Consider the following 18268-nt stretch of genomic DNA (forward strand, 5'->3'; position numbering starts at 1 on the left):
AGGGGAGAGAGAGAGAGAGAAAGAGAGAGAGAATAATTAAAATAGTAAATAAAGTGTGAAAAATATAGAGTTTTTGAAAGGCAATATTTTTTAAATTATGGGAACATGTTGCTATAATATATAGAATAACTAATTCTATAGTTAGAAGAAACATATCTGACAATTTTTTAAAGAGACTCTTTTGAGAAGCTAGTGGTCCCAGAATCTCAGGAACCTAGGGGAGAGAGAGAGAGAGAGAGAGAGTGTGTGTGTGTGTGTGAGAGAGAGAGAGAGAGAGTGAGAGAGAGAGAGAGAGAGAGAGAGAGAAAGAGAGAGAGAGAGAATTTAAAGTAAGTTGTAAGAAGCCTGGGCTAAATACGCTCGCTGGACCAGCACAATGTCATCCACAATCAATAAAAACCTCTTTTATGAAATGATACTTCTTCCAGCTATGATGAACGAAAAATGAAAATGGAAAAAGACTATCCAAAGAATACAGAAGAGGAATTTTCAGGAGTAAATGGACAAATAGATGCTGCTGTGGAATTAAATGGTGAGTGTTTTCACCAAAAACTTTCTTTGTGGAAATTGTAACAAGAAATCTGGGCTCTGCTTTAACATAACAGAAAATGGGTTTCCAAATGGGAGTCCTTCGTTCTTACCTTTGACTCCGAGTTACTTGTAAATTCAGCTAACCAGATTAACCACTGGAATGAATAACTATAAAAGGCCTGCTATTGTGCTTCTCTCTGAGAAAGGAAAGTTTTACAAGTATAGCTTCAATTCAGTAGTCAGCTACATTATAAAGTTTACCTGATCAAAATTACCATTTTTATCTTTAAAATGCACATAATCTCAACTTTCCCAGTGCCCTTCTCCACTCCAACACTTAACTCTTGAAATTAACACGCAGTTAGGAAAGGTGAGTTGAATTGAATCGAGCTGAAGAAATTTAATTGAATCTTTTGAACCAGTCAACATGTTCTTTTTGAGAATCCAGCACAAACTGAACACTTCAGAAATGTAAAGGCAGTTCCAGATATGGTCTCTGCCCTTTCAGGACAGTTAATGTCTTTGGGAAATGCCCCTTCACTGAACACAGATGAAATTACTAAAAAACAACCAAGACAATCTCTATTTTAGTATTGAATTGTGCAGTACCCTTCACAATAAGAACTAGAGATGATCTAAGAAAGAAAAGATCAGGACCAGCATTTGTAGTTGGAGATTTCATGGTGGGACTTCAGCTGGATTTTAAAGAATGGCTAGAGGTTTGATTGACTAGGGAAAGGAAAGGGCAGGGGACTTCCTGGAGGGGAACAGTCAGAGCAGAAGCACCAAGCACAACTGAGCTTGACTCACTGGATAACCCCAAGGAGAAGGCTGCACCCTGGCTGGAAGAGAGACAAAGAAGAGAGGTGACCGAGAAGTTAGAGGTGTCAGGTTCTAGGGCTCAGTGACAACTGTGCAGAGGACTTGCTAACTGCCACCTGACACATTCCCAATTCCCTTTTGGTACCACCTGGAGAAAATTACCATTACAAATCCTCCCACTCAGAAACCTGCCAGTCATTTTCAGTAACCACGACTTCAACTTTGTCTCTTTTAGGCTACATTTACTTCTTTTCAGGACCCAAAACATACAAGTATGATATAGAGAAGGAAGATGTGGTTAGTGTGCTGAAATCGGGCTCCTGGATTGGTTGCTAAATATTCTAGAAAGGTCTCGTCTTTCCTAAGGAATGAAGACGACTGCAAGCAGCTGGTCCCTGGATCTAAGGACTGAAGCAGAGATTAGGGTAGGGATTCTTCCCATGGACTTCGATTCCAAGGACAATTTAGAGTTCACTGAAAGTAACTATGATTCTAAATTTTTTTATAGTTGTGGATTCATCATTTTAATCCAAATGAGAAATTCCTCCTATGTGGCCAACTTCACACAAAATCAGAATCAACACAGTGTACTCCTCAGTTAGATGCCCATTATTTTTCTCTTACCTAATATCCTGAAGCAAACTGATAACTTCGGGGTTTTTTTTTCCCAAGAAGGACCTACTTGTGGATTCCCTAACATGTATTATAGTTTTTAATAGGAAATGTAATTACCATACAATTATAATTATTCTTCGCACGTAGTGGCTTTTGTGGCCTTAACATTTGTTATGATGAATATAAATTTATCCGTCTGTACTTTAAACATATCACAAACAAAATACTGTACAAGTTTTGTTTCTCATTGTTTGTTTGTTTGTTTGTTTGTTTAACTATGTGTACTCACTGGTCTTTGAAGTAGGTTGTGGCAGGAAAACCTATTCAAATGAATTTCCATACTAGGCAAGAGGCACTTTGCAAGGAAAACTTTTAACAAAAGCCAATTAAAATGTTGTATAAGAACATTTGTCATTTCTCTTTTCAGTTAATATTTACTAGCTTCTATCACATTTTACTTGGCAACAAATTCTGTATCCTTATAAAAAACTCAAACCTTAAAATAGTATTTCAGCACACAGACCCAGAATAAATAATAGTAATTCACTTTATTTCCTGCTTCCTGACAATAAAATACCCTCAGTGAAACCCATTAAATGAGGTTCTTATGAACACTTTTTTATTTAAGGGAGTTCGTCTTTTGTTTCAGTTTTTCTCACTTCAAGCTAAGCCTTCTTTTTCCATACCTACTCATTGATACAGATAAAATACAGCTGTCATTCTTATGATATTTTTAAAATCTTACCTTTTAGAATGTAAGGATTCTAAGACATGGTATAGTTCTAAAATTAGATGATAAAATACATTTAACATATTTCATAGACTGTCTGGAATATCTGCGGTGTTCAAGAGATGTTAGCCATTATCATTATCATTATTTATTAACTTTGTTTCAAATACTCACTAACACACTCAGTATTCTTAGTATTACGAAGGTATGGAGCAGTTACTCAAGGTTACTCTAAACTTTCCACTTGGTTTCCATTATTGAAAGTGGCTATTTACAGTCCACATATTGAAAGATATCTTCTAACTATTGAAGAAAAGCCAGTATGCTTGTTTTCCAGTGTCAACTACTGTTCATAGAGCTAGAAAAGTCACCTTTGCCAAATCAGTCAGCTGAGGAGAACTCCTTAATACCAATAAACAAGGAGAGAAAATTGTCTGACAACTCCCCAAAAGGCTAAACGTAGAGTTACCACATACACAACCCAGCAATTCAACTCCTAAGTGTAAATACCTGTGAGAAACAAAGACCTACGTCCACACAAAACGTGCCCACAGATACTCATAGCACCATCACCCAAAGTAGCCAAAAAGTAGAAACATGTCCATCAAATGATGAACAGATTTTTTAAGGTGGTAACTTCATACAACGGAACATTCTTCAGCAATAAAAAAGGATTAATACATACTACGATATGGACCAATCCTGAGAACATTACACTAAATGAAAGAAGCCAGACACAAAAGCTCACATATTGTATGATTCTATTTCTATGAAATAGAAAAGTCCGCAGAGACTGAAAGCTGACTAGAACTTGTTAGGAGCTGGGAGAGAGGGAATGGGAGGTGACTACCAACGGGTATGGGATTTCTTTGTGGGATGGTGAAATTGTTCTAGAAGTAATGGTGATGGTTACACAACTTTGAGTATACTAAAAGCCATTAAATTGTACACTTTAAATGGATGAATTATATGGTATATGAATCATATCTCAATAAACCTGTTATATTAAAAACATAAAAATAAGCAAGGGGATCAAGGAGCCGTGATGGTCCCTGCCGGTTGAGCAACCGGCCTGCTGTGACGGGGCCTCTCAGCGAGGGGCCAACCGGAGGCCTCTGCTGCCGGGCACTGCCCGCCAGATGTCTTCCTTGTGTTCAGTGCTGGCCCAAGAACATGCACATGTAGACACTTCACGAAACAAATTAATGTTCCTTAGAACAAAAAAGCATGTTCTCTGAGGTCTGACTGACTGGATTCAAACCCCAGATCTGCAGTTTTTAGCTGTGTGATGTTGGTCAAGGTCCCTGATCTTTGTCTCAATTTCCCCTTTGTGAAACTAGAATACAAACAGTTCTTACCTCCTAGGGAGGCTTAAGTGCAGGGATGGGCACAAGCGGGTTTATAGTTGTTCATGTGGAAAATAATACAATAATTAATAAGCAATAAAAGAATAAACTGTGTGCTCCAGGTACTCACCACTGGAAACCTGCTTTTGCCCCACTGCGTATCTGAGTCAAAACACGCAAAGCTCTCAAATAGCCGGTGCCCTATCGGGGGCTTTAGGACTGTAGTGTCTGCAGCAGCTACAATTAACTTTGTTTTGAGATAATTTGGAGGATTTGAATATAGCCCTTGAGATAGCTGAAGATGTGAAGAGCTGTAGAACCACAAGGATAACCAGTGACCCGAATTATTTTCCAAATTTTAAATTAAATCAATAATCAAATAATATACTGACTGTGGCTAACCCCCATCCCCCCCAAAACAATTCTTACAAATCATTATTTCTTTGTTGAGTAAGAGAACTGGCTCCCAGGTATAGTTGCAATAATCTTTCTGATACATAGGAAATTGTACATACTTTGGAAAGATATAGTCTTTCTAATGCATTGGAAATAGTGATTGTGCTTGTGTCAAAAACAATCACAACATTTGCACACTGGTTTGAAACAAGAATTTGGTGCAGAAATGGTTTACAACATAGACTACTCATTTGGTTTTGATGTAACAGAGTCCAGAAATATTTTGTTAAGTAACAGTTTTGAACAAAACGTGGTTCAACTGCTCCTCTGGGGATCAGGGTTTACAGTGTGGTGACCTCTACATAGTGTCCTATTAACCTAGTTGTTACTATTTATGGGTGGCCCAGAAGCCCTTGGAAAGCACCAGGAAGGTTACTAAAGGATGACGGAGTTCACCTGGGTGGAGAACTTCCCGGAAAGCTCCACGTTAAATTTTCTGTGGCTGGAAACGAGTCCACTTCCATCTCTCCTGGTGTGAATGGCAGAGCCAGCTTTGTCTGTTGGGCCCTCTGTTGTGTCCTCAGATGTTTACTCCGAAACACTGTAGATGTGTGTTTCACACGGCAGATGGCAACACACTATGCAGGGTTTTGTCTGGAATACTGTGTGATGAATTTTTAAATTAGCACACAATCTTCAAGCACTTTCATTTATATATCACCCAGGTGTTTTCTCTTTATTTCAGTTTTTAGTCATTTCCGTCTGCAGGCAATGATACTGAAGGCTCTTTGTGAATATCACAGCTAAACCTACCCGGTGAAGTGCCATTTGAGAAGAAATACGTAATGCTGGTCAACAGGTTGTAGTTTTGGACTCCCATTAGGAAGCATAGGAAAGTCTAAGCTAAAAATGTTCTGCTTTTCTTCCATATAGGCCTGAGTAAAAGGGAGAAATGGCATCTTCTGATAATCTGTCATCTCCTGAGTCTGTCTTTGGTCCCATTACCATCGCCAGCATGGCCAGACTAAAGTGCGTCCTGTTACACTCGAACCTCAGGTCCCTGCTTTGCTCCCACCACCCAGACTCAGAACTTAAATAGAAGCAGAACTGGAAAACTTGCTGGTAAATAAACTATAGTAGGAACTTAGTGAATGACTTTGGGGTCCAAAAGAGGACTCTTTTTTTAATGCACATCTACTCATTTAATCTCTTCTCCATTAATCTTAATCCAACATCCTTTCTTTTAATTCAGTATATCCTTTTAAATGGTTAAGGGTGGAATTAAACTTTTGTTGCACAATGCAGCATGTTCTTCTGAGAAGAGCAGGAATGATCAGAAAAGGCCTGGAGGAAGTCAATGAAAAAACAATTGCAAAAGACCAGTTGAGAAACGTAATATTTAGATCCATTTTAGATGATCTGCAGTGGAGGAAAAAACATGTCTGTATAAATAGTCAGTGATTTGTTTATTCTTGGAAAATCCCAGGCCTTTAATGCAATGATAAATAACGTGAGCTTTTGAGGTTGGGTAGTAAGTGTGTTTACAGCTGCCTCTGTAAAGGCAGGGATATCGAAAGTCCTATTAGAGCACATTTTGCGTGAGTTGCCGACTGCCAGTGATTGTAGTGTGTCACTACCAAATTTTACATGTATATCCATGAAAGAATTGGCAATTTCTGGAAGCCGATATATTGAAAGACTTCATTTCTTCCCTAAAATAGTTTTATCTTCACAAATAATTCAATCTTTCTGAAGGATCTAGGTACCCCAACGTATTCACTCTCAGTATTCATTTTTAATTCATTAAAAATACTTATTAAGTGTTTACCTATGGTGGCACCAACCTCGGTCAGCTACTCTCTAGTGTGAACTTCTGTCCTCAAGGAGCTTACAATCTAATGGAAGAGGTTCACCATCTGAACAAATAGATGTAGATGCATTGAAAGACACTAAAAATACTTTGAAACAAATAAAGCAGGGAAGAGAATAAAGGGTTTTAAAGCGTCATTTTATAAAAGCACATTTGGAGAAAAACATACTGAGTCGGAGATATTTATGCAGAGATGTGGTTAAAGGGAAGGAAGGTGTCTCTAGGTTTCAGGTAGAGGAAGCAGTAAGTGTGAGGCCTTAAGGTAGAAAGGGGTTGGGCATATTTGAGACACAGCAGGAAGGCCAGGGTGGCTGGAGGCAGTGAGGGAAAAGTAGAAAGAGGTGCGGTCAGAGAAGAAGCCAGCCAAACTGTGAAGAGCCTTGTGGGCCCCCTAAAGAGATCAGATTTCATGCTAATGGGATAAGTGTTTCAAGCAGGTGGATGGCTTGGTCTCCGTTATGTTTCAAGGGGTCGCACTGGCTGCTGGGTGGCATGCCGCTTAAAATATCGTGAGTGGATGCTGAGACACCAGGCCTGAGGGGGGCTAGAGGAAGAGCAGCTTTATGACAGCAGGAAATCAGGAGTGCAGTTCTGAATTTGCTGGGTTTGAGTTGTCCACTAGACATCCAAGGAGAGATGTCCAACTAGGTGGATAAATATAGACACTTGAGTTCAAGGAAGAATTGGAGCTGCAGATAGAAATTCTGGGGTCATATTCCTTATATTATTATTTGCAACCCTTTGAGCTCTCCCTCCCCCCACAGACTACCATGGAAATCGGGGCAAAAATGGATTATAAAAGAATAAGAAAGCAAATAAAAATGATCTCAAGTTTTTAAATCACTATTCAGCACTCAATCTCCTAATCCACTTCTTATCCTCTTCAAGAATATGGTTTAATTTTCAACAAGAGTTTTTGAGGTTTTGAGGGATTCTTTTTCTTGGTTTTTCATTTAGTCTTGGTACAAAAATCAAACAGCAAATCACAAAGGAAAATACAAAATCTCTTCTACAAGAAATTTGTTGGTAGCCTTCGAACTTATTAAGGTAAAAGAACTTTCAAGATTTTTTTAAAATCCATTTTGTTCTTGCAGTGAAAACACCTGTGTAATCTTACCATGCCTTAGAGAGAAAGTGACTAGTAAGATCTCTACCATGTTCTTCCATGTTGGCCTGAAAACCAGAGTCTTTGTGCCTTTACCTGAAGGTCAAGTCCTTCCCCAATACCAAAATCAATCTTCGGGACACAGTTATCCCTGGAACCTCAGTCCAGCCATTCACTGGAGCTTGTTTATCAAAAGGGCCAGTCTTGCTCTCCAGGGGGCCGGGATACAAAGGGCAAGGATGAATTCCAGATATGTACACCCTTTCCTGCCTGGCCCAATGTGGGCAACCAGGACTCTGCCTCAGATTCCTTTCCCAGTAGACAGATTTCTAACCCTGCTATGAACCCTAGATCACTTGTCTGCTGTCCCAGAATTAAATATAGCACCACAATGATATTTCAATCATCATTGCATACCTTATTTGCTTTGTGACTCACAAGAACCCTGAGAAGTATTATTATTGTTTCCACGGTTACACAGAGAAGACTAAAAATTTACATGAACATGTACAGAGAAGAAAATCAATGCAAATTAATTGCCAAATGAATGGCATGGACCACACATGCTATAGGGACACAAAAAAGGGAAAATGTGGCAAGAGAGAGGAAAAGAGGAAAGGAATCTTGGACCTTCCTTCCTGCAAATGAACATGAAGTTGAATTCTGTTACTTTCATAACATTAATTCTCTAGGTGGTTAGGTTGAACTTCCTGCCTTTCCATAAACACAACCAGATAATCTCTCTCTTCTCCTCCCACTTTTTCTTTTTGTTAATTACAAGTTAGTCACAAAAACATTTCCCTATGGTTCAGCCAACTCAAATTTAGTTTGAAAGCCTGGAACCTAACTGGATCACATGCATATGAATGGAAGTTTTACTGAATTGGAAGCAGGCTTCAAACTATTACACAAAGTAAAGGCAGTTCTGAACAAATATATCACCTGAAAAACTCCAACAATCTCTTTCTGGGTTTTTTGGTATTTCCATATGTCCTCAACACATCAGCCCAGGGCTCTGTCTTTATCAACATAGGAATGAGACTAGGGAATGATTTATTAATTTGTTTCTTCATTCATCCAGATATCTATTTATTTACAAGAAAAAAAAACAATATCCATAATTAAAGCCTTTCCAGAAACCAAAAACACTGGCTCTGGATACTTTTACAATCTAGGAAAGTCGGTCTAGGTTTATGGCCTTTGTTTACATATACTGTGTTTCCTAGGTTGCACTAGCGTGGGGATGAGCTACTCTCTCTTATCTCAGGGAAATCTAGCCTAACTCAAATGTCTCATAACGAGTTCTGGGAGTTCTTAGAGGGTCTCCCATGTATGATCAGAATTTATTGCTCGGCTATTTTTTCATCAGATAATTTCTGGAGATATCCCCTATTGCTGTCAACACTGATGGCAAAGCCACCACAGTGCATCTGCCCCCATTCCAGATCCCATAGCCTGTGCAGGCCTTGATCCCATCCCATGCTACCTCAGGTCTCCTGAGGGGCAAAGCCACCTCCAGCTACCTGAATTCCTCCCCACAGTGTTTGTAGTTGCCAGCGTCCAGGTCTTGAACATATTCTATGAAATTTTTCACTATTTCTTACATATGATCCTGCTGCAAATTGCATTCTATTTTCAAGTATTCACTGTTAGTATATAGAAATGCAACTAATTTTTGTATATTGATTTGGATTCCATGACATTGCAAGATTTACTTATTACTAATGGTAGCATTTTTATAAATTTCTTCAGGTTTTCTACATAATAGACAATTATGTCTATGTAGAGATAACTTCACTTTTTTCTTTCTAATCTTGATGCCTTGGAGCAACACTACAATGCTGATTAAAAGTGAGGAGAGCAAACTTCCTTGCCTTGTTCCCATTCTTAGGGGCAGGCGTTTAGTCTTCACCATGAAGTGTGATGTTAACTGCACATTAATTATAAAGGCTGTTTGTCAAACTGAGGGATTTGTCTTCTACTATCATGAATGGGTATTGAATTCTGTCAAATGATTGTCTACGTATGTAAATGACGAAAGGTTTTAAATTCTTTTATTTGTTCTTTTACTTACTTTTATCATAAATTAAATAACATAATTTTCAAATCCTAAACTGACCATGCACTCATTCCTGGAATAAACCCCACTAAGTCATGACGCATTAGTTTCTTTATATATCGTAGGGTTAATTCGGCTATTTTGCTTCAAATACTAGCATCTTGTGTACATAAGGGATCTCAGCCTGAGATTTTCCTTTCTTGTGTTTGTCTGGTTTTGATATCAGGTTAATGCTGATCTCAGAAAATGAGCTGGGAAGTACATCCTTCTCCTTTGTTACCTGAAAGAGTTTGTCTATGGTCAGGATTGTTTTTCTTTAAATGTTTAATGGAGTTTACCAGTGAAGCAACCTGGGCCTAGACTTTCCTTTGTGGAAAGGTTTTAATTACAAATTCAAATGATTCACATAAGGCTATTCAGATTTTCTATTTTCCCTGTGTCTGTTTTAGAAAGTATATCTTTCAAAGAAACTGTCCATTTCCAAAAGGTATTGAATCCTTTGGTATAAAGTTTTTAAATAATATTCTTTATGATCCATTTAATGTATATAATAAATATATAAGATCTTCTCTTTCATCCCAGAAATTGCTGAATTGTATTTTTACTTCTTTTTTCTTAATCAGTTGCTAATTATTTGGTTTTCTTATTTATAGTTCAAAGAACTTATTTTTATGGATTTTCTCAACTCTATGTCCATTTCTTGTATTATTGATTTCTCACTCTTACCTTGATTATTTTCATATTTCTACTTACTTTGGATTTAGTTTACTTTTCTATTTCAAGCTTGTATCTTAATCATGCCCCTTTTCCCACCTTCACATTGCTTATCTGATCCCTTCTCATTTTCTCTGTCTCTCTTTTATTTTTATCCTCACCTGAGGACATTTTTTTTTCATTGCTTTTTAGAGAAAAAGGGAGGGGGAGAGAGAGTGAGAGAGAAAGAGAGGAGAAAGACAGAGAGAGAGAGAAGAAGAGAGAGAGAGAGAGAGAGAGAGGAGGAAGAAACATCAATAGGTTGCCTTCTCATTCGTGCCCCAACCAGGAATCAAACACACAACCTGGGTATGTGCCCTACCCGGAAATCGAATCTGCAACCTTTCCATCTACAGGACATTGCTCCAACCAGCTGAGACCCAGAAGAGGGATTACTGGGTCATATGGTAACTCTATTCTTAATTTTATGAGGAGCCACCATACTGTTTTCCATAGCAGCTGTACCAGTTTACATTCCCACCAGCAGTGAAAGAAAGTTCCTTTTTCTCCACAACCTCTCCAACACTTGGTATTACCTGTCTTGTTGATAATAGCCATTCTAAGAGGTGTGAGGTGGTATTTCATTATAGTTTGGGTTTGCCTTTCCCTAATAGGTAGTGAAGTGTATGTCTTCTTGGGAGAGGTGTCTGTTCAGGTCCTCTGCTCATATTTTAATTGGGTTGTTTGTTTGGTGTTCAGTTGTATGAGTTATTTATATATTTTGGGTATTAACCCCTTGTTGGAGCTATTGTTTGCAAATATCAGCTCCCATTTGGTTGCTTGCCTTTTTGTGTGTTGTTGTTTTTTTTGTCCGTTTCTTTTGCTGTGCAGAAGCTTTTTAGTTTGATATAGCCCCATTAATTGATTTTCGCCTTTACTTCCTTTGCTCTTATAGTCAAATTCATAAATGTTCTCTGTGACCAAGTTCCATAAGTTTAGTACCTGTGTTTTCTTCTATGTAATTTATCGTTTCAGGCTTTATATTTAGGTCGTTGATCCATTATGAATTAACTTTTGTACATGGGGACAAACTGTAATCAAGTTTCATTCTTTTGCATGTGACTTTCCAATTTTCCCAGCACCATTTAGTGAAGAGGTTTTCTTTTCTCCATTGTGTGTTTGTGGCTCCCTTGTCAAAAAGTATTTGTCCATATGTGGTTTTATTTCTGGGCACTCAATTCTGTTCCATTCGTCTGTGTGTCTGTTTTCCTGCAAATACCATGCTATTTTGATCATCCTAGCTCTATAGTATAATTTGAAGTCAGCTGGTGTGATACCTCCAATTTTGTTCCTTTTTCTCAGGATTGCTTTGGCTATTTAGGGTCTTTTGTGGTTCCATACAAATCTGATAAATTTTTGTTCTATTTCTTTAAAAAATGACATTGGGTTTTGATGAGGATTGCGTTGTTGTATATTGCTTTGGGTAATAGGTCCATTTTAATTTTAACTACATCGATTCTTCCAACTCACGAACATGGAATCTCTTTCCATTTCATTGTATCTTTTTCAATCTCTTGTAATAATGCTTGGTGGTTTTCAGTATACAGGTCTTTCACATCCTTTGTTAATTTTATTCCTAGGTATTTTATTCTTTTGATTGCAATTGCAAAAGGAGTTGTTGTTTTTTTATTTCTTGTTCTGGGGTTTCATTATTACTATATAGGAAAGCAATATTTTCAATGAAATGTTTTGTTACTGACTTCTACCTTAATTGCATTGTAGTCTGAGAATGCAGTCTTAATTATATACATTTTTAAAAATTTGCTGAGACTTTTTAACTTATCTTTTGACTTATTATATGATCACATTTTGGTAAATGCTCTCTTTGTATTCAGATTTGGTTTTTAGTACGTGAACTTTCTTTTGAACATCTTGCTCTCCCCAGATGTCTTACTAATTTTCTCTGAGTTCTTCACATTATCCGTTTCCCCGGCTGGGGAAGGATAGAGACCCACAACTTCGTACTATGTTGCTAGTTTAGGCACTGGGAAGGAATCGAAGCGCCTCAGGGCAGGGTGCTTGCTGATGAGTTCAGGTCTCAACCACTATCATTTCTCATCCTCACCAGTGGCTCCTCCTTTCAGGGGCACCTCAAAAACTCAGGCTCTGAACTTCCCCGGGGGCTTCTGCTAGTCTGTAATTGTCTAGTGTCTAGTCTAGGGAGGAGTGAGAGAAAGGATCTTTCAGGAGCTGGTCAAGCTCACTACTTATCTTCTTATTGACTTCCCATCTTTGCTGGCATCCAGCATCAACTCTACATTAATTTAGTCAAAAATATTACTGAGCAATGACTTGATCCTTGAATTATATCAGCAAACAAAAGAAAAGCCCTTGCCTTAATGGGGTTTCCCATGTACCCAAGGAATACAGACAATAAGCAGTAGACATAAAAAGTGATTAAGTTGTATAGTGTGTGAAAAGATAATGAGTTGTGTGGGGAAAAAACTGTTGAGCAGTGGAGGACAGTGGCAATTAGGGGTTGGGGTATAGTTTGTAGTTTTAAGTATGGTAAGTCAGGGAAGGCCTTACTGAGAATATAACATATTAATATCTTCATTAGAAAACAAACCCATTTCTGATTTTAAAATAAAATGTGTCCTTGTATCATACTTAACACTGATAAATTAGAGAAAAGACTTAGCTTTTTTTCCTAAAACCAGAACTGTTAAAGCATTCTGATTTGCCAGAGACTTACTGATTATTATGTGAACTTAAATTCTTAAGATGTTTCTGAGTTAAGTCTCTGTAAAAAAGAATTTGAGAAAAATTAATATATTTACCATATTAAAACTTCACTTTTCTTGTTTTCTGTGAATTTAGGGAGTATTAGAATTACATAAGTGCTTATTTACCTCTATAAAAAATCAGAACAGGCCTCTTTAATTTGAGACTATGATCTAATTTATTAATCCTCCCCAGTATTCATATTTTCCAGAAGTTGGAGAGCATTTCTCACCCTCACAGTTAAAGGATAAGGCTTTTTCAGTTAGAACCACTAACACACACGGACACACAGACACAAAGAGAGCTCACGGCTTCTGTCTCACCATAAGTCAGCCATATGTCAGGAATAAACACGGAAACACAAACACTAACTGGTCTACATCTTCAAGAGCTTTTTTTTTTCTGACTGGGCACAAAATCCTGCATTGATTTGAGCCACAAATAGATGGACAGACAGACAAACAAACAAAAAGACTAACCAACCAGATTCTCTTGGTTTTTTCTCACCCAGTAGAGAATTCATCTCCATCATCTAGAGAGATCACAAAATCATCACTCCATAAAACCAATCTCCCAATCATTGGTGCAACCAATTTGTGAATAAATATTGACTATGGGCAAACCAGAATGAAAAACAAAACCCAAAAGTGGTAGACAGAGAGACAGAGGGAAAACTAGAAGGGAGCAGAGACTAGGCAAAGCTAACATTTTATTGTTACTTGGAACTTATTCTGAAAGCCAGGAAAGGACGTGCCCAGGTTGAGCACCCATCAGTGATCTTCCCCTGAAACCCCATTTATGTGATACGTTGTCAGGTGAGCCCACTCCTGGCTTCCCACTGGAACCTTCGAAACTGCTAAACCATACTTTTCTAAAAGGTAAAATTATCACTCTCAAACAAACAAAATAAACACATGTCAACAAATTTGTGTGTTCAGTTAATTAATGGGGTATTAGGAAGAGATTTTGGATAATGTAAATATGCAATTAGGAATGCTGAATTGATTTTTCTAATAAATGCAAAACACATTAATATCCTATGTGTCCATAAAATATAAATTTTACATTTTAAAAATTTATAGGGCAACATGCCTCTGCATTTCTATGAAAAAAGATTGTATTACTGTGGATAAAAAAATAAGTGTACTGTTACCAGTTTTCTGCAACTTATTTTCTATCCTCATAGAGCAATAAAATAGCTCAGTCAGTTAGAAACAGTCAGATAATTAAACAGAATCAAATCTTTGAGGATCAGCCAGACACCACTCAGGACCATGCCACTGAAAGAACGCTCTATGCTCTCTTTTTTACCCTTTTCAAGTCTGATCATTTTTCTTGAAATTTAAAATAAATTTAAACAAGAAAACTTCCCACATCAATGTACTCAGTCCTATATAATTAACTCTTCACTGAGCTGGATCATGGGCCGGCAGTCTGCCTACATACATATACCCATACTCGTGTGGCCTAAGAAAAACCCGCCCTGGGTACTGGTAATCATAGGCGTTCAAATAGACTTAGCCATTATTTGAAAACTTATTCTAATATTAGTTTCTGATATTCTGGTGGGACTTTGGCTGTAATTTTTATTTCCTTTGGAAGTAATTTCAAAATAAAATAATTTCAACATATTTAAAGTTAAAATTCAGTAAAAGACAGACTTCTAAGTCAAAACACTGCTTTCTCCTCCCATTTTGCCAGACACTACTCTTCAGAAAGTTTATTACTAGGTAGAACATCTACTGAGAAATGGGACATTTGAGAGAAAGGAAACTTCTTGGACAGAGACAGCTGACGTGGCCCCTGAAAGTTCACTGGAGCACCCGAACATGGTACCCAGTAGGTGGTAGCTTTGCTCCTTCCCCTCTGAGAAAATGCGGGCAGGTGCAGAGCCTCCACACAGGACTAGCAGTGTTCCCGTGTCCGCATTCACCCGGAAACCAGCCTTCAAACCCACACCTAACAAGTGCCCAGATATGTCTATTGCTGAGGCATTGCGATGCCAGAATAACTGACTACATAAAACTTTTTCATCAAATGTTTTCAGGTACAACCGAAGTTTTATCAAAAGCATGAGAAATTCTTGAAATTTGACATTTTTTACCCTTGATGGGTAAATAAATTAATAAGCAAATGAGAAGAGAAGACATTCTGGGAAGAGAAATGGTTCACATAGACAATAAGGAGACAATAAAAAATGATATGACTTTTTAAGAAAATTATAAGGAGTTTGGACTGTTATATTGGACTTACATTATGAAAGATCCTAAAATATCAAACTGAAGAACTGTACTTTGTTTTAAAAAAAAATCCAGGTTATAAAATAAATTTTTTTAAAGGGCCTAACAGAATAAAAGAGGTGTTTTAAATAATGTTGGGTGGTCCGCAACCTCAGGAGTTCCCCGGGTGAAATTTGAAACTGGCTCCCTTAGGCGGAGGGCCAGGAGAGACTGAAGAGAGAGGCAGGCCACTCCACAGAGGCAGGTGGCAGATTTAATAAGCAAGAGAACTGGGGCCTATCCTGGCAGCAACAAGACAGGTAGATCTCCACACATGCCCGCCAGAATCTTACAGTTTCTACACAGACCTTAACTGACTTCAGTTACATACTAAGTCCAGAAGGCCTCAAAAACACCTTACTTTCTCAATGCTGCATCCTTGAAATGGCTCCCAGCTCAGGGTGGGTAGGCAGCAAGTATATATTCCAAGGACTGGGGAGGGGGTGGGTCCAGCTCCAGGGTCAACCAGTGGTCAATTCTTCTAGATGACTTCCTTGGTTTAAACTAAGTCACCATTGGTTAACTGAGAGGAACAATTGGTTAGGAACCTTATGGGAATATAGTGGACTTTTGTATCTGGAGGAGGAGAAATGATAGCATGTGATGAACCCCTTGCTTCTCTTCAGAAAATATTATAACACACATATTCAACAGTTATAAAATTACTCTAAGAAAGTGCAATAAAAGTTTATAAGTGCTTACTCTAAAGTTCTAGTAGATATGTCATCACAGGCTGATGGCAAGCAGTTTGCAGACAGGCATTGGTGGACCACATTTTAGGTAGCCCAGGTCCATAGGACATAGCCGTTCAGGATGGTGTGCCTTAAATTCAAACTTTATCTTATCAACAATATCGTTCACCAAGTTTGGAAACAGAGTGCCATCACTAAGAGTCATCTGTAAAGTGTGCTTATATTATATATATTTATATTTATTAATTATTTAAAAACAGATTACGGAGGAGATATAAAGAGAGAAGAGAGGGAAGGAAGAAGAGAGGAAGAAGTAGCACTGACTGACAATTTCATATTTTCATCCAAAGTTATTTCAGTAAGGCCTTATTCATAAAACATTACAGCCAAGTATAAAAATTCTATTGAGGAGAGAATAAAAGAACATTAAGTTAAGTTTCACTAAATAAGAATTTAATGGGAGTTAATTCTTAAACAATTAAAAATGCTCTGAACAGTGAAAACTGTAACTGTTTTTCAATGTGATACCTGTCATACCAAGAAACCCTGCCCAGTGGCCTGGCATCGTGGGACTTACCCCTGTCTCTTTGGGGAAGTCAGCCAATTCCTGTCCCAGATTTAATCATTCTTCTCGTAACAGAGCCCAAAATTCCCAAACACGACCACGTGACTAACCGTAGTGTGCCAAAAACTTCAGGCCAGTGAAGCTCAGGAATTTAAGTATCAAAGAGCACCAAACCACATAACTATTAATAAAATATAGTACAGAAAGTTCCCAAGTTATAATTGGGTTTTATTTGAAAACTTTGCTAGTTAATTCTTTAGAACTCAGAACATATTGCTTACGATAACGATCTCATAACCTAACAAAAGACTAGGGCTGTATTACCTACCAGGAAAATTGTTGGGTCACAGTCTGTACTTAACTATGTTCAGCTTTAATATATGCCAAACTGCCCTCAAAAGTGGTTGTATTAATGTCACTCTGCCCAACAGTGTGTGAGTTCCAGTGAATGGTCATTTTTATTGAGCATTTGTTATGTGCCAGGCACTGGGTAAGTGCTTTACATGTGTTACTTCACTTAATCTTCACAGCAGCTCAGTGAGGTAGGAATTAGGGTGGTCAGTGATGCGGGCTGTGAAAGAACTCACAAAGAGAAGAAGGTGCAGAAAGTGAAGTTTTTATTCACTCTCCAAGAGAGGAGAAGGGCATGGTGTGGAGAGATACGCCAGCATGGAGGGGTGGGGGCTTTGAGCTCTTACTGGATTATAATTGGATTAAAAAGGGGTTGGGGGGGTTGCTATTTCAAGGCCCCTGGGCTGTTGGGGACCATTGCAACCCAGCAGGTTTGGGGTGGTTTTGCACAAGCTGCAGTTTGCTCCAATGTTATCTTTTGCCTGTGGCAGGGGGGCAGTTAGTCGTGTTCTGCTCTTGCTTCCCAGTAATTTCCAGTCCTGCGGACATAAGCTCAGAAGAGTAAAATGGCAGACATGTTTAACCAGGTCATAGGCCTGCTTGGCAAATGGCGCCACGATAGCAAAAGGTGCCGGCTCTATGCTTTCGGTGGATATTACTGTTTTCTCCATTTTGGGGAACTTGCCCCAGTTATGCAGCCAAAAAAAGGCAGAGTCAGGATTGGAACCCATGTCCGGTGCTCTTGGCCATTCAGCCTTCCCTGAGAAGGACTCCAGTGCACACAGAGCAATCACATATGGAAAATACCCTATGCAGTGTTGCCAGATTGGGGGCAGCGGGGGGAAGGCTGGGTGAAAAGGGGATGAGATTAAGAAATACAAATTGGTAGTTACAAAAGAGCCACGGGAATGTCAAGTACAGCATAGGAAATATAGTCAATAGTACTGTAATAACTGTATGTTGCCCGGTGAGTACTAACTAGACTTATTGAGAGATCATAGTTTACATAAATGTCTAATCACTGAGTCATACACCTGAAACTAATATAAAATATTATTGAATGTCAACCGTTAAACTTTTAACAGTTAAGCTTTAAAAAAAAGGAAAATACACCTCATAATACACAAAAGGAAGAGCTGCATTTAGTCCTGTGCATGAACCAACTGTCAGCTCTGCACGGATGCGCCTGAGGGCTGACAGGAGCAGACTGGAGGCTCCCAGGTGGAGTCTGCCTGGGAAGAAGATTCGGAGATTTGGGAGCAGGGAAGGGTGGCTTACACAAGGCTGTGAGGTCAGAGCTCTGTGATTTGGCTTTCTCTGCCTTCAGCATTTGCAGCTTCCTGCATAGCCCACATTGTTAGCAGTGAGTTTTCTGATTTTCCCGGAGCTCTCTCCAAAATGATAGACTCCAGGGCTCTACGTGAAAGAAT

General features: G+C 38.5%; 1 protein-coding gene across 1 annotated transcript in view; it reads left to right on the top strand.

The window, feature by feature from the left end:
- The window catches only part of MMP20 (matrix metallopeptidase 20), a 40315-nt gene extending 38306 nt beyond the window's left edge, over positions 1-2009 (top strand). Inside the window, exons 9-10 of the mRNA XM_024574641.3 lie at positions 429-532; positions 1589-2009. Of these exons, the coding sequence (XP_024430409.1) occupies positions 429-532; positions 1589-1689 (205 nt within the window). The 3' untranslated portion in view covers positions 1690-2009. The remainder of the gene's footprint in view (positions 1-428; positions 533-1588) is intronic.
- The last annotated feature ends 16259 nt before the right edge of the window (positions 2010-18268 follow it).

This window comes from Desmodus rotundus, chromosome 5, assembly GCF_022682495.2.
Source record: "Desmodus rotundus isolate HL8 chromosome 5, HLdesRot8A.1, whole genome shotgun sequence".
Lineage (NCBI taxonomy): Eukaryota > Metazoa > Chordata > Mammalia > Chiroptera > Phyllostomidae > Desmodus > Desmodus rotundus.